This window comes from Thermobia domestica, chromosome 4 (assembly GCF_964235325.1).
Source record: "Thermobia domestica chromosome 4, izTheDome1.hap1.1, whole genome shotgun sequence".
Classification (NCBI taxonomy): Eukaryota; Metazoa; Arthropoda; class Insecta; order Zygentoma; family Lepismatidae; genus Thermobia; species Thermobia domestica.
The window spans coordinates 300,682,322-300,705,901 of record NC_137457.1 but is presented as its reverse complement, the minus strand read 5'-3'; the positions used below and the strand labels follow the sequence as shown (position 1 = coordinate 300,705,901).

Below are 23,580 nucleotides of genomic sequence, written 5' to 3'. Positions count from 1 at the left end.
AACTCAAACGATTTCATTTCACTTTTTTTCAATCCATTGTAGGACTTCCAGACAACCCGGATATACATCGTCTGTCCCTCCTAAAGTTGTTCAAAACTCCAGATGTTTTGGTTTTTCTGCAAAATATAAATTAATAACATTCGTAGCAGGGACCAGACAGTCCTAACAGAGATACACATATTCCTAATAGAGACTAATGTACTTCCAAGTCATACACACCCTTAACAGTGACATTTTCCTAATAGAGACTCATGTATTTCTAAGCGACAGACATATTCCTAATTGTGACTCATGTACTTCTAACAGTGACACACATACTCCTAACAGTGACATATTCCTAATAGTGACTCATGTATTTCTAACAGTGAAGCACATAGCACATACTCCTGACAGTGACACACAGTCCTAACAGTAACAGTCTTAACAATGACACACATACTCCTAAGTGACAGTCTTAACAGCGACACACACACTCCTAAAAGTGACACAGCCAGTCCTAATGGTGACACATATTCTTAATAGTGACTCATGTGCTTTAACAGTGACGCACATACTCGTAATAGTTACATATATATTCCTAACAATGACTCATGTACTTCTAACAGTGACAACATAGACCTAAGAGTGATACACAGTACTAGCAGTGACGCAGTACTTCTAATTGTGACACAAACAGTCCTAACAGTGACAGATATACTACTTATAATATTGTACAAACTGGACGAAACGTGACAGCTGGATACAAATAACACCTTTGTAATAGAAAGTGCCGAGTAACGGTTGAGTGAATAGTTTCTGCACAACACGATAAAATCAAGTAAAAATAAGTTATTTCGTCTTTATGTCCGCAAACTCTCTACGTGAAGATTAGTTTATTTCACGTTAAAGAATATGCAATTACAAGAGAGAAAAATTCATCGCCATAAGTTTTCCTCGGATCCTCTCCATTATATTCTTGATCACTTTAATATCCATCGCTTTGGTCTTTGGCTGGATACGATGCTTCAGCCACCGAGGCACTCTCATAAACTATACTAGCTAACATAACCTAAAAATCTTCGACAGGTCTGTATTAAGTACGTTTGGGGAGTTGGCCTTTTTTGAAATAGCACATATGTTTTGGCTCGTCAGCCAGTCTAATATTTTCTTCGCTTAATGGCTGCTCACAAGGTCGGGCAAAAAGAGAATTTCGTTACTCTAGTGGTAATCCTTGATGAATGAAACTAATTTTTTTTTTTCAAACTATTGCTTATCTGTGTTTCAGTAATGATGGCTGGGATCGAATGTAAGATTTTGAGAAATCCTCAACGATGTGGCTTTCCAGATGAGGATGCGTTTGAGATTTTTTTCCATGGACGTAGATCTGACGTTATCTCACATGCCGACGCAGCATTAGCGGTATAAAATCCAGAGTTTCTTGGCATGTCATGACTTGTAAATCCGAAGTATTTTTCGTCGTCGATAACCACAATCATTTCACTGTTCCTTCTGCAAATGTTTTATCACATCCACTTTCGTAGATTCAAGAAGGTCATATAAACAATGTTGGACAGTACTCTTTTAGACTTAACAGCGCCCATGTTTGTTACCGATCCTACACCATCAAACTCTACATTAACATACATTTCGCTTCATCATTAAACAACAATGCCACCTGTTACTTTGATCCAGATATGATATTCTTGAAAATTGTGCATAAACTATTACTCAACCAGTATAATCATAGCAATTTGTAGATTTAAGCCTGATTTCTCTCTTTAATTCTTCGAACCGAGAGTTAAATACCCATCAGCCTTTGCGCGAGGCGGTGATTTTAAATTACCAAAACAACAATTTTCGTATAATGTCACAAAATTGAACATATCTTAAAAACCATTTGCTCAATTACAATGAAATTTTCAGGACTTGTAAACGAAACTTCTCACTATACAAAAATGTAAAAATCATGACATTTATACTATAATAATAAAAATAAGAACCTCTATGGTGCGCTTACAAAGTACTCCCTCTATGATATGTTCTCGTTAGTGTAGAAGTCCAACTTTTTGTGGTGCAGTTTGAAAAACCAACAGATAACGGCATATTGCAGTCTACGCTTGAGTGACATGCGTTTTCGTTCGTGTAGGAAAACAACATGGCAGAATACGTCATTCTGTCACTACTGCACGGGACGTATACGTATACATCGAACCACTTCTAGAAGCACTGTGAGGGTCCGTACAGTGTACGTCAATCAGCTTGAAGAGTTATTTAATATTTAACATTGAATTTTTTTTTTAGCTCCTTCGTGGGTTCGCCTATTGGGCAAATAAGCAGAGATTAGGGTAATTATTTCCTTCAATAAGTATAATAATACGAATGTTAATTTAAGTGCCGTGTAACTTAAAAATAAACTAGAATTTGAGACAGCTTTTGTTATCACACCTATCAAGTATTTATATATACACTTATTCCTTTTGTAGCTGACGGAGCAAGGAAGTGTACGCCACGAATGCGGCGTAGTGTTCTTCACTCCAGGCCAGTACAAAGTGGATATTCAATGTTCATCCGACGATCAGAGAACAGGCGTCTGTTACGAGAACATTCCGGACGCCGGTCATACGTGGAGGTATATACCCCCAGTAGAAATAGCTGTTGTAGATATATGAGAGAGTAATGCAGAGAACGGCATGTGATTATGTATGCGACAGTCTTCCAGTTTTTTGTACCGGAAAATTGTAATATTCTTTTTCGTGAGGATAACGTGAGGTGCGAAACAACTGCGATGTGTTTCTATACTTAACACGTATTTTCGAAACGTTCCTTTGTGATTCTTTTGAGCTTAATTTACATTAAAGATAAGTAATTGTTATTATATATTTTTCACAAGAAAGTTACTAGAAAAAAAATCTGCTTCTCTTGGTGGAATATAGTGTACTGTTGCATAGTTTTCACAGTTAAAAAGTTTCATGCTTCCAGATAGTTTTAACAATAGACTGTCATGCCTAAGCTAATTTCGTCCATACATGCAAATTATTAATTTTTAAATATTGCTGGTACGTAAAGTTGTATTTTGTTATTACTATTATGTCTATAGGCTGCCTTAATTTTTGAAAGTTGTTCCTTAAGGTACAGTACTAGATCGATTGCTTACTCTGGTACAAGAGCAAATATAAGATAACTGTATAATTAAAACATTTTACCTTTAAAAATGTATCGGCAAGAAAGCAGAAGACGTCACTGATTGGTTTCAAGCTTGTTTTTTTATGTTTTCTATCCTTACATTAGTGAACATAGGAAGTATACCTTATTTGGCATTTTCAAAAATTTTGTGTAATAAGATATATATATATATATATATATTGCGTCTTTTTGTGGAAGTAACTGATAGAAAAGGCTTCGCTTGCAGAATAGGTAAAGTGTTTACTTTTAATAACTGGTTCCAGTCTGCGTCATATACTGTGGTGGACGAGATTTGTGCGTTTCCTCGTAACTCATTGGAATAGTGTATTTTGAATTTAAAAATTCTATATCTTGCCAAAACACTTAAATTAAGCGATGTCCACATGTCTCGGATCACCGGGTAGACGACTGTGCATCAGTTAAGAAATAGTCGCATTTCTGACCACCTGACAGACTACTCTGTATTAACTTAGGAGGCAGTCACATGTCTCTGATCGCTTGACAGACAACTGTGCATTCCTATGAAATGAATCTATTTTGTGTCTCCAAATCTCAATAAAACAATAAATACAGCAATAGATGCTTGGGTATTGTAAGAATTAGAGGCATTTTTTAAAAAAACATATTCTCGATGAAGAGGTGTTGGGTGAAGAAATTATCTGGTCCTCTATACTTATACAATACTATGAATTACTTAGAAAAAGAAATGTACGCACGATTTATAACATAAAATAGAATTGCAATACGTTAGGAAAATATTGATTTAATTTATTTCAAAATACAGTATTATTTTAAAGTTTGACGTACGATCTTTTCTGTTGTATCTTTATGAGAGTGTAATGTAATCATTGATGGAAATTCTACATCCCGTGAGCTAATTAAACTAGCTTTAATATAATCAGTTTAGTAAATCGCAAGTCACATAAGGACATTCTTTTTTTCTTTTTTCTTTTTTTTTTAATATTTAGTTTACAATGTGCGTGCAGGATGTCTCTGGAAAATGTATGCATAATTTGAAAGGTTATAAACTCAAAATTTATTGAGATATACGTGAGTTTTAGGATTCAAATTAAACAAGACGAATAAATTATAGCCATTCTGATGCGCTTATTAATGAAAATACGGGCCAACGGATATTGTAAAACAATATTAATGATTCCATTTAGATATATGCTTAATTGAATACTTACTTTTGCCTTTTTTTCGTGGTATAATCTCATCCCTGTAGTGGTACAAGAAATAAATAAATAAATAAATAAAAAAAAAAAAGCATCTGCTAAAGGTCTGATGTACTTTAGGAGAGGTGAATAGATCTTCAAGTTTTAGGATAGATTCTCACACTGGAAATTCCATCATTCTGGAAACACATCATGTGACGTTTCTTTAAACGTGTGACATGATGGATTCCTGTGGTAAGTTCGAGTAGTACGTCATCAGTACAGTCATGTGAAGAAAGAACTGCTATGTATACGAGGGTAAGTCGTTCTTTTTTTAACGTAAGATGTGGGTTATTATTATTATTTTAAACCTGACCGTGGATACATTTTTTTTCTGTGATGTCCTGCACAAATAAGTATTTCGTAAGGTTCGAATGATCAAAATCTTGTACAGAACCAAACTGTTTTTGAGAATCTTGTATACAACAATTATGGATATATTTCAGACGATAAAACCTCTTGGATGATGTTTTAAAAAAAGTCTGTGCAGTATAGTTTGCTAGTATATCTTTTTTTATTTATTTATTTCATTATCACGTTATAAATAGCAATTATATAAGTGTGAAGGTAGCATTACAGAATGGTACTTTCGTGTTTTTGGATGATACGGAGATGAGTTTTTCGACTTTCGTTAACATTTAGGACAATAAGCAAATAAATGGGGGAAATATCCCCGCCTACTCATCTTTTTGGTAAATACTAATGCCGTGGGTTAATTCTGATATTAATGCGAATAATGGATTGAATCATTTAGTGAAGTATGCTCTTAATTGAAAGAATTGCTAATGAAAAATGTGCAAATTATATGTTACTTGCACATCTCGGAAGAACTGAATTCAAAGATATATACCAGTTTTGAAAAAACAACATTCAAGTTCGGAATGTAAGTGCTGTCTTAGGTTTAAGATTGGTCTTTTTGTTTTACTAAATACATGTGACTTGGATGTATTTTTGCCAGAGTACATGAAATAACGCATATCTTTGAAAGGACAGCAAAACTTTCAAATTTACTGTTAGACAGTTGAGGTTTCGACGTCACTAAATATAGGTAGGTGTATTGTTGTTGAAATAATGAAGGAAGTGCACAGCGTAAAAAGAGCTGCAAAACCTCTCGTATTCACAGAATGACATTAGCTTTTTGGTGCATTTTGTGATACGTTTAAAGAATACCGATAATGCCATTGGTAAAAGTGCTCACGCGTGAATAAATTTCTAATTGCTCTTTTTATATTAACTTGGAAGTCCAATGGAATTGTTAAACATATTCGTCAATGGAATCACGAGAAAAGTGATTCAAGAATGGAAGATAAAATGATATTGATTATAATGACCTACTGCAAATATTGCTTAGTCGTATACATTTTTTTTTTTCGTAATGAACTTGCGGTTCAATGCTACAGAACGTAATGTACATAGGAACAACAAATGGCGGGACTTGTACCCTACTGGAACAACAGAAGGCAGGAATTCTAGTGTAGATGTTACCAGAAAATTAGTACGTTCATACAACTATTTTCAAACATAACGCGTAAAACTGCCCATACCCCCCCCCAAAAAAAAAAGAACGAACTCTTACTGTCAGTTACAAAACGTTTGATACCGTAGGAAGGCTATGGCTTTGGTGTTGAAATAACACACTAATAGTGGTAGACAAATTGGGTTGTTTTAATATCATCATTTTTTGCTATGTATATGTAAGAAAAGGCATGTTTGATCATTGAGTACAAAATAATATAAACAAAAAGTTATAAAAGAAGCAAAATAAAAAGTTCTTTTAATCTAGAGTATTATCAGAAGGATGAAGTGTAGCGTTCAGTTGCTAGACAGAAGTACCAGGCTCCTTTTCTTGGCCAGGAGCACTTAGAATGGACACAAAAAGTACACACTTTAATATAATTATACAATTTATAGCTACCGGAGTGTAAAAAGATTGATTAATCATACTTATTCATAAATAAATATAATTACACGTCTAAAGAATAATTCTACTGTCTCAACTTTTCAAGTCATCGCTTTTTTAAAATTACTTTTCACTAATGATTTCTTAGTTGTATTAAGCATTTAAAAATAACTTAACCATACAGGAATTGTACGTAGTTTTTACACAGTATCTTGAAAAAACAATGTGTTACCACTAATAGCTAAGATATAAGTAAAGTTATATCCCAACTTTGAGGTAATTTTCTTCGTGACCTCAGGTTTAACAGTAATTCCATTGGATTCACGTCCTCAAATGAGTATAAATAGCTCTGTTCGAGATTTATCCACGTGGGCACTATTACTGTTTTGTACCTCTTCGCTTCCATAATTCGTTGCTTAAAAAAGTAATATAAGTGCCAAATGGTGTTATGAAGTGAAAGCCTTAAGGTTAAGTAGAGCACAGTACTGTACAACATGCTCATAAAAGTCAAAGAACACTCTTGTCTTTAGAAAAGTTTGAAAACAAAATAGAAAGAAAATTGTGGAGGACATCCTACACATTGTGGATTTGAAGTACGAAGACCAGACTCTGATGTGGACATTTTTTTCTTTTCTCACTCTCTTTCGAAGACGTCAATTTGCGAAAATTTGTAGCTCGTAAATAAATGAAATACACGAAATATGATTTTAATTCATTCTTCCGGTTTTAGGAGTAAGGACATTTAAGAAAGCGCTATACAGAGATTGTGGTTTTAGTGTTCGAGCATAGTATAGTAATATGGTGCTATTTAGTTTTTTTTTTTTTTTTTTTTTTTTTTTTTTTTTTTTTTTTTTGCAATCTTAAAATAAATTTATTTAAAACAACTTTTGTTAGGTTCATGTAGTCAAGGAGAAGTATTGTGATATTATAGTGTGATTGATGAAAAAAAAAGTGGTTCCACGGTAAAGAACTTGATATCCATTAGGTTTTTTATTCATTTGTTTCTTCCATATCATCATTTGACCAACTTTCGTATTGCCTTTTACTGCATATGTAATCACCACAATGGCTTGTAAAGGAAGTCAAATCGCTAAAAATTACGGTTTTATTGCTACAGACTAACGGGAGAGAATTTACTTAATGTCCTAATCGTAGTATATCATCCTGAAAGAAGTGTGTTTTCTTCTCTTGGTTTGTAGGTAAAAATTATGATTGCTACCATTGTTACTCCACGCAAGAAGTCGTCACTGATCAGCGTTTATCATACAAAGCATACCGTCAGAACAATAACAAAATATTATACGCTACATTCTTTGAAGTCCATAAAAGAAGCCATAATCGTCGTATGCGGTTAGTTATTATGATCATCATTGAATATTGTGCCTCCACGGTGGTCATTTCGCTCAAACCGAAACCACCTTTTCAACCGCGAATCCTACCCTTAAACAACTACATCGTAAGTTAAAAGATGTTTTCGTCAGAAGTATCAATCAATTCCAAAATTACTTCCCTTCCTGACTTTTATATCCATCACAGTTTCAATCACTTCACTCTTAATAAAAATTTTTCTAATTAAATTTTCTCTTTAATTTGATTCGATATTACTGTTCTCTCTCTCCTACTTTCTTCCATTTTCCCATTTTTCTTAACCACTCCGGATCGATTTTCTACCCTTTAGATATAGAATACATAAACTGACATTAAAATTCCATATTTGGTCACTTCAAATGTCGTTAGTAAAAGGAGCACACTCTTTAGCACTAAATGCGGAAATGTCTGATCAATTCTTAAAATAAATCTTCTTGGAATCGCCTGTTTTTAATACTGCTGTAGCGAATCTTTCCGTTAAGTAATCAATGACAATGATGTATATTGTCAATGATTCGATTTCAGCGTTGCGAATTTATTCTGTATATTCTTTATGTTAGTAACAGAGGAATAATCCATATAGATTGATTTTAGGATAAAAATTAAAAGAAAGTATCAGAGATATTCTTTACGAGATCTTGGTTCTCCGCAGTTTCAAAATTCATTGGGTGAGAAACCAGCACTAACTGTCTTAAATATGTAAACAGCTTATATGAATTGTTAAAATTGAAGTCTGAAAGGAACAGGAACATAATTTATATGAATAATTCACGTATTTCAGACGAGGCACCAGCTCGTCGTTATTAGAGTTTAAACTAATTATAACATGTACCTACAAAAGATTCAGTCTAAAATATTAATGCTTGATCAATGTAATTATTACGTTTCTTTGTAAAGTCAATTATTTATGTGCCATTATTTGTTGTATAGTTTTGATTTTTTTTTTTTTTAATGACAACAATAACATTTGCGGGTGCATGGTTATTTGAAACGAGGTTTATTTTTTTGAGGGAATGTGTGCCTTATATATAAAAACGGTAGAAACCTCTTTTCTTGTTGTTGTTAACATGACCCTCTATTATTATTTTAAAACTTTTACTATTATGCTATATGATATATGTATAATATAGTACCAACCTATCAAATTGAAAACAAATTTATTGGTGTGGTAGGCCTACAGAATTGTAAGGCATATCATGTATTGCGTAATATTTTTTTCCCTGCGTAGTTTCGAATAACTACATAAAATAGAGGTGTTGTGTGTTAGGATGTGTGAGAGAAAAAAAAAATGAATAATTTGCTAGGATTCCGAATCAGTTATTCTGAATAAAGAAGTTTCTACAAGAAATGTATGCAATTCTAAATAGGTTCGAATCTAGCGCCTATAAAACTATTATGCAAAGATATATTTTGTATAAACTAGATGTATGTGTGACGTAAAATAGAAATAAGTACGTAAGAAATAAGTAGTGACAATATGGAAGGCTGAATCCATGTTGCTAAGTTGAATAAACCAGAATGTTCCAGAAAAGCCGTCACCAGCATTTGTTGTGCTGAAAGTCCAGCATTAGTACTGCATCTTGTAACAACAACAACTTCTAGCGATCAGAAAGTGGGAGCTTTTACATTATTTAAACATTGTCAGAATGAATAAGTTTAAACTAATTTTCAGTATAAGTTCCTAAATTGGTGATCATAGATTGTGAAACATCTCATAGTTTCTTCCCTTTATCAAAGCCTGTCTTGATTGTAAATGACCATATAATCAGCTGCTTTGTTGGCGCTCCACTGTTGTGCTAATAGCGTTATAATGGAACATATTTCTAAGGATATAATGCACGTTTTATGAAAATTCCATCACTTGAAAATTTTAAACATATTTTACGTTATATCTTTTAGTTTTTCTAATAGATTAATTGGACTAAATAACTTTTTCTTGTCAAAGGATGCAGCTTCATTTCTCTCCTGCATGTGGGCTAATAAGTTACGCTAGTAGTTTCTCTAAAATCATTAGTGACTGTTCTGAGTTTGCAAGCCACAAAAATTGAAATTTCGACATGTTTAAAGTAAAGAGCTGGGATCTACACTCAATAAATATTGTGTCCAAATTCAACATGTGTGAGAATAATAAGCAAAATTACCCCTAAAATTGCATGTAATTTACAGAGAGTTTCGGAGGGGAAGGCGTCCGGACTCCCTAGGATCCACCTTTGCTGTCTAATATGTACTTTTTGAATAAACAAAAAAAAGAAAAAGTAAACACAGTGATAATAGTTGTTACGCACTAGTTTCGAACCTCTGAATTTATTAATGATAGGACACATGTTACAGTTATTTTTCTTTTATTCAGATTAATCGATAGTGCCACAAATATCAAAATATCTCATCAGAAACATCCTATATGTATATAATGCATAATCTTCGTGGATATGAGTGCGTGTATGTATGTATGTATGTAAGATTAAAGAATATATGTTAATGTATAGTATAGAAAAAGTATGTATAAATTAGGTACAGTGTATTTCAAGAGAATATGTACATATTGTGAAAAATAAAAGCAGTATTTGTTGTAATATATAAATAAACACAAGTGTATCTACAGATTAAATAAATACTACTAAATATATTATATTCATCTAAATATGTATATGTAAAGCAAAAAGCAAGTACAAGCTCTTGTGTATTGTAGCACAGCACTACAAATAGTGATAATTTCACTAACTAAAATGGTAAGGCAGTTGTTTAGTTTTCTTTTATACAAAAAGAATTCAGATGTCAGTATGATTGTTGTAATACTCTTCCAGAAGCACTCAGAATCCAATTAAATACTGACAGTTTAAGAGTAATATTAAGTGTTTTATTTCCTTTTAGAATTGTCCGTCCTGAGTCGTACGTTGCCTTAAAATTGTCTCACGATTGTTGCGACTTTGTAGAGAATTTCCTCTCCTCCCATTCTAGTTGTTGTATCGTTTGTTGTAGTTTAAGGTCTCTTTCCCAGCATCGAACTTATCGGGTATTTCGGTTCCGTAAGCTGTTCATTAGGAACTCGTTCGTTGTGAAGACTGGTTCGTTTAGTTCGTTCGGTTGTTTTTGAATGAAAAAACATTCAGCACCTTTTGTTTAGGGGTAGAAAGATACTAGTACTAAAATCTCTTCGTAGAAGGCTCTAGTTAATCCAAGCAATCTTAAGTAAGTTACTTGTAAAAATGTAACGCGTTACAAGTTATTTTATTTTCCCTTAAAATGTAACGCGTTACTTTGTCCAGAAAAGTACAGTTACGCTACTTCGACAGTAACGCGTTACTTTTAGGTCCGAAAGTTGTAATATGTTAAATAAACATATTTTCCGATTTAATTTTTCCGTACTACTGCTTCTACTACCAAATATTATTATTATTATTATTATTATTATTATTATTATTATTATTATTATTATTATTATTATTATTATTATTATTATTATTATTATTATTATCATTGCTGTTGATAAATATTTCCCGCCGGGGCACTTCAGACACTAACCGCCTTATGCAGAGGCGTTTCTACGTATGATTAGCGTCAAACTAAAGACCTGACGACTGCAGGAAACATGTTAGTTGAACTCTTTAGTATGGCACTAATCACACGCCAGAATGACTCTGCATAAGGCCTTTTACTTTTCTATTCACCACCATCCTAAGCTTTTAAGAAAAAGTATTTTTTCAAATGTTCGAACGGTAAAATATTTTGTTCTTCGTTTTTATGAAAACCAAGGTAAACTAGAATATCATTGCACTCGCAGTCCACTCACTGAGTGTTTTGATTTGGAGCTGTCAAAATCTATGACAAAATCTTCTAGTTGCTTGCAATCAGTACATGTGATTTCCTTGAGGCTGTACTCATCTTCCGAAAACAGCACGCGACACTAAGAACTTATCTCTGTTTTTCCGTGTGTCGGTCATTGACATAGTTCATGTTACATTGCTCCATTCTGAGAAATTCAATTACAGGAAAGAAACATTTGTTTCCGACTATATATATATATTGTAAAACTTTGTGTATTTTTGTCTCATATATAAGGAAGAGGTAGAGCTGTTAATGAAAAGAGCGTCCGGAATCGAGCTCCCACTACAAGTTTTATTATAAAAAGTTCCTCTATAAAAGTATTTTTTACAAAAATACTATACAAATTGATTTCTCTATAATTAGGGTGAGTATAGGTAGTCTTTGACGGAGTGGTCGCAGACAGGATCTCCAACAGAGCCCCGTAGCAGGCTAAGAGGAGTGGAGTTAAGGAACCAATGCTCCGTAGCAAGCAGAGGCAGGTTAAATTGCCAACAGAGCCCCGTAGCAGGCTAAGCGGCTGAGGTTGGGATTCCCAGACAGAGCCCCGTAGCAGGCTAAGCCAGGAGATAGGATAGGCGTAGTCCCGTAGCAGACTAGAGGCCTGGGGTTAGGTTACTCCAAGAGTCCCATAGCAGACTAAAGGAGGGTCACCAGAAAACTGGTCCTGAGCTGGGCAAATTATAGCGTCCCTTGCGTGGCGGTGGCGCTGCTGCTTCAATTTCGTCTTCTGCTCCGTGGGAGGGGCTAAATGTCGTCTGCAGGTGATTGCAGGTCTCCTTGGTGGAAGTTCCTCTTGATGAAGCACGTGGTGGTGTTTATAAACAACTTCACATGGGATATTACAATATATATATATATATATATATATATATATATATATATATATATATATATATATATATATATATGTATATATATATATATATTCAGTATGGCGCTAAATTCGTTGTACAAAAGCAGAGGAGTGATTCCTGAGAGTTAAAAAAAAAGTTCTAATAAACATAGGGCGAAAACTCCATCGTTTACATGTTATAGGCTGTCGAATTCATGAAAAGGTTCATAGCTCCAAAACTATGGGACCTACTGTAGTCGAGTCAAGACTTCATTTAGGAACTAGTAAGTGCCCTATCCCCCCCCCCCCCAAAAAAAAAAAGCGTGTTTCAGAATCCCGAGGTGCTTTCACAACAATTTTTATAGAGGAAGTTTGACTACGGGCCTATGATATAAAGTACTCTCCTTCTATCGCCATAAAAATTGTTGCGTGAGTACCTTAGGATTCTAAAACATGTATTTTCGGATAGAGCACATACTAGTTCCTAAGTGAAGTCTTGACCCGAATACAGTAGGTTCCATAGTTTTGTAGCTATGGACCTTTAGAATTCATTTTTTTCATGTTTTCGGCAGCCTATAACACGTAAACGATGGGGTTTTCGCCCTATGTTTATAGGAACTTTTTTGTGTTGTTACTCATCCGAAATGTAACGCAAACTAAGCGCGTTACTTAAAACTTTGTAATGCGTTACCATTACAATTACTTTTAGGAAAAAAAAGTAACGCGTTACTACGAAACGTTACTTAAAAAGTAACGTGTTACTTCTCAAGACTGAATCCAAGCCCGGAAGAGGGAAGTAATTGCTTCATAGATATATTCCTTACATCCAGAGTGGTGCAGAAGGATGTTTAAGAAAAAGTTCAATGCGTGGGCAACTATTCCATGAACTCGAAAGACACTGAACTAGTTTCAAAGAGAACTACAAGGTTATTCACTGGCGTAATAAAAGGGGGTCAAAGGGCCATTACCGTCCCTAAATTCTGATGAAAGATATTTGACGGCGGCGAAGGTACGCAATCAGGGTGTTTGTCGGTCACGAAATCAGAAAACTTATGAAAGTCAAGAAAAAGTCACGAAATTTAGGTTTTGGGGCACGATTTTTTTTTTTTTTATCTGTACAAATATAAATACAGACTGCAAAATTTTGTTCTATAAAACGTCAAAATTCACCACCAAAAATGTCCATGGTAGGCTCTAGACCCTATGAAATCGCAAGTGAAACACGCTCTTATCAGATGCATGAAAGTTCGACCTGATTCGCACACAAATTCGCTCTTGAAAATGTTACGAAATCTTACGGGTTGGTAAAGAAAAGGTCACGAAATTTCGTTTTGGAATTTTAGTAGACACCCTGGTAATGTTTATTCTGCCTAAGTTTACAGCCAACTCAAAGGTGAAAGTTTGTTTACGAAAGCAGTATTATGTGTATACACTCCTGAGCCTTCGATAAGATATAAAGCGCTTTGTGTTGTTATAATCAATGCATACTTTCTTGTTCCTATTTTCACCCTTGATTGTCTAGGAGCGCCTTAAATAAACTACGTAATATGACAAGGGTCAATGTAAACACATTTCTAAATCTTTTGTCGATCCTGATTATTTAGGGACGCTGTATGTTTAAACTCAAGCAATTGTGAAACATATGGAAACGGTGCATTAGAAACATCTTTATATACTTTGTATAATAGAAGTAAATCACTGCAAAGTTTGACAGCAATGTTAATATATCTATTGCTTCTAGATTGTCAGGGCTTGATTGTTAGAGGACACAATAGTTATGAGTAGAATTATATGAACTGTTGTCGGAGTATGTCCCCGAACTGTCGTCTTCCTGTAAACGGAAGAGAAACTTCACATCTACAATTCAGAATAAAATTGCAAAGATTACAGCTTTTGCAATTCTTTGACCTATTTAGTACGACACTAGTCAATCATATATGTACAGTATATATATATATAATGTACAGGGTGACTAGTAATTCGATGCATTCCTTGTAAGAGGATATTCTACAAGTACTTTGGAACATTTTCTCCTATATGAATTGCGGGTCGCAAATCAATAGTTTTGTCAGTGGAATGTTCGGTAACTTTGGCCGCTGCAGGCTTTAGAACATCTTTTCCTTTGTTTCTTCTGATACTATGTCATCAAAAAGTGCTAATCGTGATAAATTCAGACAAAAAGCAGAGATGTCTTGAAAATGATGCATATGCATTACTGGAAATATATTCGTCTAAGTAAGTTTTCAGAACTGACACAAAAGTTAATGCCATTGAAAGGGGCTCTGTTGGCAAGTGGAGCTTCAGGAACTATTACTTCTGCTGTTGCCATCTAGTGATCGTATTGAAAGCTACGAACTTATATATATCCAGCTATTAGCACAGTGACTACGTTAAATTATTGACACCTATAATGTAGTATACAGGAATATGATCGGGAGTATATCCATTACCCACCTAATATTTTTATAGTGCAGCATCTATTTACCTTAAATTTACGAATGAATGTGTATACATGGAGGTGGGCATGCGCTATATTTTTGAAATCTGTCGTGTACACCTTAGGGGTGTTCGATAAGGCTGAAGACCTATCGAACTTCGGGAGTGAGAATTTATCGAGTTGTTGTCGGTTACTCGAAACCGTTCGAGTATTTGAAATTATCGAAATTTCGAGTATTATCGAAGTTTCGGGTATTATTAACATTTCGAATATTATCGAAGTTTCGGGTATTATCAACATTTCGGGTATTATCGACATTTCGAGCATTATCGAAGTTTCGGGTATTATCAAAAGTAGTGATGAACAGTTCGGTTCCTTCACCTCTCCAATGATTTCTTCCAGAGGCGTCATTTAGGAGGGGCAGGAGGGGGAAATTGCCCCCCCAAGAGTTTGAGGAACACATATACTTTAATCGATTGTCTATTAATATACTAATAGAAAACGTTAAAGTCATATGTCCATGGTGCTCTTGCCCCCCTCAAGCGAAATCTGAAATGACGCCCCTGATTTCTTCTGCAGCCAAACTAGTCAAACAACTTTTTTTCATCTGATAAGTTATTGCAAAATTGTATTTGTCGAAATCATATGTAAAATTATTTTTCTGCCTGCCCCGTTATTGGCACAATCGGCAAAGTGACTATTAGTACACTAATGTTGTCTTGGATTCCAATTCCATTCGGGTGATGCATGTTTTCTCTTCCTCTTTCTCTCTTCTGACAGACTGCTTAAACCTTGTACAGATCTGTGGGGAAAAAACTTTTCCTTCACTACATTGCTAAGGAGAGAAGTTTTAAAATGAACACTGCATATATGTAATACATATTATATACAACTATGATAACCTCGAATATATCGTTTCTTTCGAACACTCAGATAATCCCGACCTTTTCTAAATATTCAAGCGACTCGACAAATGCGATCATATTGATATATTTCTGTATTTTCTGCTTTCAAACAATTCGAGATTCTCGAACAGTTCGAGTGTCTCGAAGTTGTCTAATGTTTCTTACATTTCGAGTGCCTCGAACACTTCGAGAGTCCCGAACATTTCGGGAGTCTCGATCATTTCGCGAGTCTCGAACTTTTCGAGAATCTCGAAAGTTCGATAAATTTAAAATTCTTTATCGATGAAACGGTTTTGAAATTTTATCGAATTGTTATCGATTACTCGATTATCGGAACAGCCCTAGTATACCTCCCAAAAGTTCTAGCATTAGATCATTCGTAATGCTACATGAACAAAAAGATTTAAAATAGAGCGAGCTGTAAATATTGAGCAATAGAGCTGAAATTTAGCGGGTAAGTAGCTTATGACTAGAGGAACAAAATAAGCCATGTGGAGGATTATTTCAAACAAGTTGATTTTTTGCATTTGAAATCTATCTATCTATCTATCTATCTATCTATCTATCTATATATATATATATATATATATATATATATATATATATATATATATATATATATATATATATATATATATATATATATATATATATATGTGTGTGTGTGTGTGTGTGTGATATCTGATATGTGTACTAGAGAGACTTCTGGCAGCGATCAAGAACAAGTGTCCATAAAGATTCAAACCATTATTTCAGATCGTGATGCTGAGGAATATTTCTTAGGATTGTATCAGATATTGCCGACTAGAGGTGAAGCGCACTCGGTCGAAGAAGTGTAAAAGCTTTTTCAGGCCAACCATTCTTAGGGAGGTTTTCCTCATTCGCATCAGGAAAATGCCGGAACACAGGTCCTAGGCCGCTTCCTTCCCTTTTCTGGATAGTGTGATGGTCGAGGGACGTAATCCCTCATACGTAAGAGGCTGACATGTCTATATAGATGGCGAAAGCCCAAAAATCTAATTCCTAATCCTAATCCTACAGGTGAAGCGCTTGTGAAAATTATTCTCTACGTTTTTTGTGTTGATTTCTTCTTGCAGAGCTTTATGGACAGTGTTACGACGTATAAGCGCTAATATGTCTGAGGTTCAACAGGAAGTGCAGACAAGAACTACAAAATTGCAGCCTTTGGCTCTCTACGTTCTCTGCGGGAATCACATCCTGAATCTCACACTTCAAGGTAGTACTCGGCGGAGTTCCTTATACGGGATTAGATTCAGTGGACAAACGATGTTGATATGCTCATTCGAAGTTCGCCAAAAAGACGAGCCCAGTAGAGTGAATTTCCATCTTAGTACGAGGAAAAAGATCTCAACTCCCATTATGCCCAACAATATAGACTGAGGCCAATTTCGGTGTCCTCACTTCGGAATTCGTATTCTCATGTTCTTGAGTATCCGTAAGTTGTCAGAAAGTAGTGGTGAGGCCACGAGTAAACTAAGGGTCTTGCACACCAACTGCACAAAGGCGAAGTTACTTTGGCTTATTACTCTGTAAACTAATTTTTGAGTCTTGTTCAAACGTGTAAGCAATTCTTCAGAAACCCACAAGGAGGCAGGGATCAGAAGCCCTGGAGGTAGTGAACATTTTGATTCAGACATTGAAGGCTAAAAGAACAGAGGTAGAGTTTGGGAGCGTATGGAATGCAGTGAAAACAAATATACAAGAGTTTGGACTCAGTCTCCTCATCTACAACGCAAGAAACAGACCTTGAAAAGACGGGAACACTACGGGCATCCACCAGAAACTATCAATTCAATACTGCAGAAAGGAAATTTCGTGCAATGTAGTATGAATATTTGGACAATATCATTTACGACATGCAGGGGCGTAAATAAGGGCTCTGCAGACCCCGCATTGCGGGGGGAGGGCTAACCCATGAGGGGCCCCCAACTTGTGAAGTGGGACGTAGAGAAGGGGCCCCACTCCACGCTTTCTGCGGGGTGGCCCCCAAGCCTTTAGTTACGCCACTGCGACATTGAGTCTAGATTCTAGCAGTTTGGGCTTAAGAAATATCGTACAGTCCGCAGCAAAAAACGTGCAACATGAGCATGTAAGTTTATTGTGAAACTACGCCTAACGGCGCAAGGAATCAACATAACGTCCAAGTGGCACTAATCACGACATGAGAAACCTCGGCGTACTCTCCTGCGTACTTATTTTGGAGCAAAAGACTTCGTTGTTTCACAATAAACTTACACGCTCATGTTGCAGGTTTTTTTTTCTGCGGACTACAATAGATGATGCAATTCTAATTCTTTCAAGTAATTAGCGACGTTGTAAGGGAAGGGAAGGGAATCCGAACCGACTACACTCACAGATGGAACAATCGGTTACTACCATTCACACTTAAAGGAAACCTAAAAATCATGGTTTAGAACTTCAAGAAACGCCGTGAAGAAACAAACGTTTGTTTCCCGAAGTGCTGAAAGTCCTTTGTTCTTTACTTGTCATCTCGGCGACGTCTGAAAATCTACCTGAGGTCTTCAATGATCGAGGCAAAACTGAACCGCTCGTATAATTAATTATAGAAGCTTTTGAAACCGATTGTAAAATAATCAGATTGTAGGAGAGTAAGAGCAGAAATATCGGAATAGACTACAAGATCACAAAAAGAGAAAGAACATCAAATTAAACGGGAGATTTGATTAGAACTGTCAACAAGAACTTCACATTAAAAATATGTTACAAACTGTATATTTATATTTTTAAATTAAACTTTTTCTCTTTCTGTGAAATTACGGATTCAGTGCAACTTCACATTAAAAATATGTTACAAATTGTATATTCATATTTTTTAATTAAACTTTTTCTCTTTCTGTGAAATTACGGATTCAGTGCATTGTCTGGTATGAGGGTTAGGAACGTTCTCTACATAAATATTTTAATCAGATATTGTCAATTTTTCTAATATGTAACCTATATGAATCAAAGCTGTTGCAATAGGTCTCCAGCAGAACCGTTACTTAATACAGGGTGTTACAAAAATGTTAAAATATTTTGGGAACAGATCCTTCACGTCAAAAGAAAAAGATTGTTCATATGGACCTGTGCTCGGAAGTGGATAGTTTCGGAGTTATATTGTGCCGGAAACGTGAAACAAGTGAACTTTAAAAGTTCATAGCTCCACTACTACAGGACCGATCGTAGTCGGGTCAAGACATCACTGACGAACTGGTATGTGAACTATCCAAATATCCATATTTAAGAATGCTCCAGTACTTGCACACCAATTCTTAGAGAAATAAGTAGAGAGTGCCAAACATCCTCCTCTAAAAATGATTGTGCAAATACTGAAGGTTCTCAAAGATGGATATTTGGATAGTTCACATACAAGTTCTTCAGTGATGTCACGACCCGACTACGATTGGTCCTATAGTAGTGGAGCTATGGACCTTTAAAGTTCAATTCTTTACGTTTTCGGTACTCAATAACTACGAAACTATGCACTCTCAATAATGCGGGCCGATTATGTGGCTGCTCCGCGGCTCCAGCCCCCAGAGAAATTATCTTGTGGGTGCGGCGCACCCACAAGATTTTAGTTTGTACCCGGGTTTGAACCCGTTTCTCGGACATGTGTTACCGACTGAGCTAGGGTAGCCCCAACTTATCCTTATAATACCGGTATATTTTGCTTTATCACAGCACATCCCTTTATGCCAGTTCTCATAAAAGATTTTAAATACAAGGAAATCAATCAAAAAATATGGAGACTCCCTTGAAAACAGGGGTCGCGGTGGCAGTGGTAGAGATCAGAGGTCCCTGGCGCCAGGCATGGTTCCAGAAATTCCGTTCGGGAGATATTAGCCTTTTGGATTAACCTCGCAGTGGACGAGCACATGTGTTGGATGACGAGGCCCTGAAAGTAGCCGTGAAGGAGGACAATTGTCTAACATATGATGAACTTGCAGAAAGGTTTCACGTTTCCACTGAAAACAGTCAAACTGCACCTGCATGGGATAGGAAAGTCACAGGACTTAAGAAATTTATAGCCTACACATGTCGGCAGCCAAGAAGGAACAACGAGTGACTTCCTGTTTACCCTTGCTCACTCAGCACCTGAACACACCCATGTTTGATCGCTTGCTTACTGGTGACGAAAACTGGGTCCTCTATGACACTCCCAAACGCACCAGATATTGGATGTCACCACGTGACCCTGTTCTTCACATCTGAAGACTACCTCTGCTCTCATGGAAGATTATACTCTCTGTATGGTGAAACTGTCTGCAATTAGTGCGTTACGAGCTCATTCCTAGTATCAGACCGACCATCATTACTGACCTCTACTTCAGCAGTTGCAAAGCTTGTACCGTGCACAAGGAGCCGTTATTGGTGAATCACAAGGATGTGCTGTTTCTGCACAACAATGCCAAGCCATATGTGGCAAAGTGGACTCGAGAGACCCTTCAGCAATTTGCCTGGGAGACATTGTGACATGCACCATATTCACCGGACCTTGCGGCGACAGATTACCACGTGTTTCAGCCTCCGAGAAAGACCCACCGCAAATAAGGTAGACGTGCGGAACGCACTCAGTGACTTCTTTGTATCTACGACCGTCAAGTTTCATTACCAGGGTATTGTACAGCTGCAGAAACGCTGACAAAAGGCGTTGGATACTAATGGGAATTATTTCGAAACCTAAAAGTTCGTACCGACCAATGTATTGCTCTTTGTTTATCACTGCTCTACCAGGCCAAATACTTTAGTTACCTTGTTATACATGGTCGGTTGAGTAGTTTTTCAGACACTACACAACAGGCTTGTAATAAGTTTAAAACCTGAAAGGGGGAGGGAAGAAGATGTTTAAGAAAAGCTAAGCAAGCCTTTCTCAAAATATATATATATCGCAAGAAAGTAGAAGGAAAGTCGGAAGAAATGCTTCACAGAACACGGTATCACATAATAGGTATATTATGAACGAGAATGCACAACAGCATGCAGAGAAAACGCCATTCATGAGATACATGAATGGGAAGGAATTTACGGGCCACCCTATAGAAGCGATGAAGGCGTTGATTCATTGTATTTTCTCCGGTATATATATAAAGATTACTGGAATAATTTTCAAAATAACCTAACCCTAATTTCAAATGCAAAATAATATATAACAAGTTATGCTTACACAAGAACGTCGGAAATGTTTGTGTTTACAGTTGTAATGGAAAAGCCTGATTAAACTTTCAGAAAACCAGAAATTCAACCGGTTTTGCACGTATGCGCCTCACTTAAAACAAAATATAATTCTTGGTTTCCACTACACCGATTTTCTGGATTTAAAGCTTGTTCCGCTCAGTTCGAAAATTTCTTTTATATGCTGTATCTAGGGGCACTTGGGAAGGGGGACGCACCGGGCACAGCCCGGTAGCCCTATCCGCCTCTGAGTATAACTGTCTTCGGAACTACTTTGGTCAGAAGCCATTATCTCCAAACTATGCTTCAAACCTATAGCAATAAATCTCCTCAAAAAACTCTTAAAGTTTTAGTTGAATTTCAGTTTAGCGTCCCTTTCAGCAGCGAGGCTATGTGAGACGTGGGCCTACTGATTAACGTGGAATCCGGACCACATGAGCTCCCGCCGGGAATCGAACCGTGTCTTAAAGTTTGCTACACGGTTACGTACTAGACATACTTTTGTTTACCACTGTGCAGTCTTCTTGTATAGGAATAACATGTAAAGGCATATGAAAATTTTAAAAAAAAAAAAATGCTTCCGGAACAATCCAAATTAAAATCGACCAATTTCCAAGTTAAAGGTTCTTTACAAAATCTATTTATTTTTTAAATTTTTTACCTAAGATTGTACCATTCAGGGAGTTGAAAATGGGTATTCATTTATTTTTAGCCACATAGGTTTGTTTCTGGCGGTCATTTTGTATAGGCGCCTGAGCGCATTTTGAACTTTTCCGTTAAACGCTGTAACTTTTTATTTTTAAAGATAATGAGTTCAAACCAAAACCATATGAAAGATAATGGAATGGACAATAGTCTATGTTCTGTGCACATTGAGACGTGCTTCAGAACGTCGAGAAAAGAAACTCTGAACATCGAGGTTGGAAACCTAGAAATTGCAATTTTGGAATATACATCCTGAAACGAAATAAATGAGACTCACCTTCAATTCTTTGTCTACGTAGAGACTGGATAGTAAACAACGTCCCAAACAAGTTTCAGATTTGAGAACCGTATACTTGATATTTTGGAATTTTTTAAACTTCGCGAACATTTGAAAATCATATATTTTCACCATCAAATATCTCAGGGAGGACAGAAGTGAAAAATCCCAAATTTGCACAAAAGAGACGATAGATTTGCAGTAACAAGTGAGTAAAATTGCATCACTGAGACTTGAGTAGTTTCTGAGTTATACGTTGTTGCAGTAATGTGAAATTCATGATTTTGAAAACTGAACAGATGTGCAGGTTTTGTGTTGATATAGTATCTCAGGCATACAATTTATCTGTTTAATCAGAAGAAGTGCAAACAGCAAGAAGTTGGAGATTTGTTACTTGTAAAAGAATTATTAATACCAGATCATATCATAGATTTGTACCTCTGACGAAAACACAAATCATATGTTATGAATACTCACAATCAGATGTATTTACTGCTTGCAGTACTTCAGTCCTTCCAGAACATAGCATGTTCTCATTTTCACCTAATGATACCGTAGCCTGTATTTATGACATAAATGGTGGATTGGGGAATTGAAGACATCAGTCATGAAAACAACGATCTTTTTGATCACTTTTTTAATCCCCATGGCTCAAGAACCTCTTTTAAACTATGTACGAATGACAAAGTGTGGGTGCCAATCACTAAGTTTGCCGCAAACTCACACCCACAGAGTTCATATTTTCAACTACTTCTACAGGTCATATTTTGAATTATCAGTGTCAAACTCTGTACAGAAATTAGTCAATTATTTACCTCGCTTAAGTCTTAACAGCAGCGCTGTAGGCAGAAAAGAAATAACAGGCAACTTTCGTTTTTTGTACAAGATATGATTCATGAATTATGCATACTTTACCCATTTAAATTTACTGACGTGTTATTTTGACTTTTGTTCAGAGGCGTCATTTCAGACTTCGCTTGGGAGAAGGCAAGAGCACCACTGACATAAGACTTTCACATTTTGTACTAGTATATTAGTAGACAGTCTGTTAAAGTATATGTATTCCACAAACTCTTGGGGGAGGGGGGGCAATTGCCCCTGCTTTTGCTACAAAGTTTATATTCACTCCAATGGCACTTCATGATATTAAGTCCCAGTGAAGAAAAACCGTATAACTCAGAAACTACTCGAGTCTCAGTAATGCAATTTTACCCATTTGTTACTCTGTCTTGTTAATTTGCACAACTGTCCTCTATTTCGTGCAAATTTGGAAATTTTTACTTCTGTCCTTGATGGTGAAAATACACGATTTTCCAAAATTCGCAAGGTTTAAAAATGGGCAAAAAATCAAGTATATAGTTCTCAGATCTGAAACTTGTTTAGAACATGTCTAGTCTCTATGTAGTATAACGACTCACCAAGGGTAGTCGTTAACCTGGTTCGATCGATGATATAGGAATCTCGAGTGGTAGTAATAGTTTGCATGTAAAAATATCTTTAATAATTATATATACTATTATTCTCACCTTTTCTATAAGAATTATAAAGTCGATGAACGGTATCAAAATGGTTTATTAGTTGATACACTTTTATGTATTTTCATTCAAATTGTCATGCACACATACAAGATGATTAGGTATCCATAAACAACAACTACATATCAACTAATTACATAACACTATCCCATAATATATTTTTTACATATATTAAAAACATTCTTCTTTTGTTATTATTAAATTAACATTCTATTAAGTATAGT

The 23,580-nt window shown here is 35.8% G+C and overlaps 1 protein-coding gene across 2 annotated transcripts in view; it reads left to right on the top strand.

Annotated features, from left to right (window-relative positions):
• The window catches only part of brun (trafficking protein particle complex subunit brun), a 101,814-nt gene extending 91,321 nt beyond the window's left edge, over window positions 1-10,493 (top strand). For both annotated transcript variants that reach the window (XM_081756372.1, XM_081756370.1), the window contains exon 22: window positions 2,463-10,493. In XM_081756372.1, coding sequence (XP_081612498.1) covers window positions 2,463-2,648 — 186 coding nt within the window. In that variant the 3' untranslated portion in view covers window positions 2,649-10,493. The remainder of the gene's footprint in view (window positions 1-2,462) is intronic.
• Window positions 10,494-23,580: the final 13,087 nt, after the last annotated feature.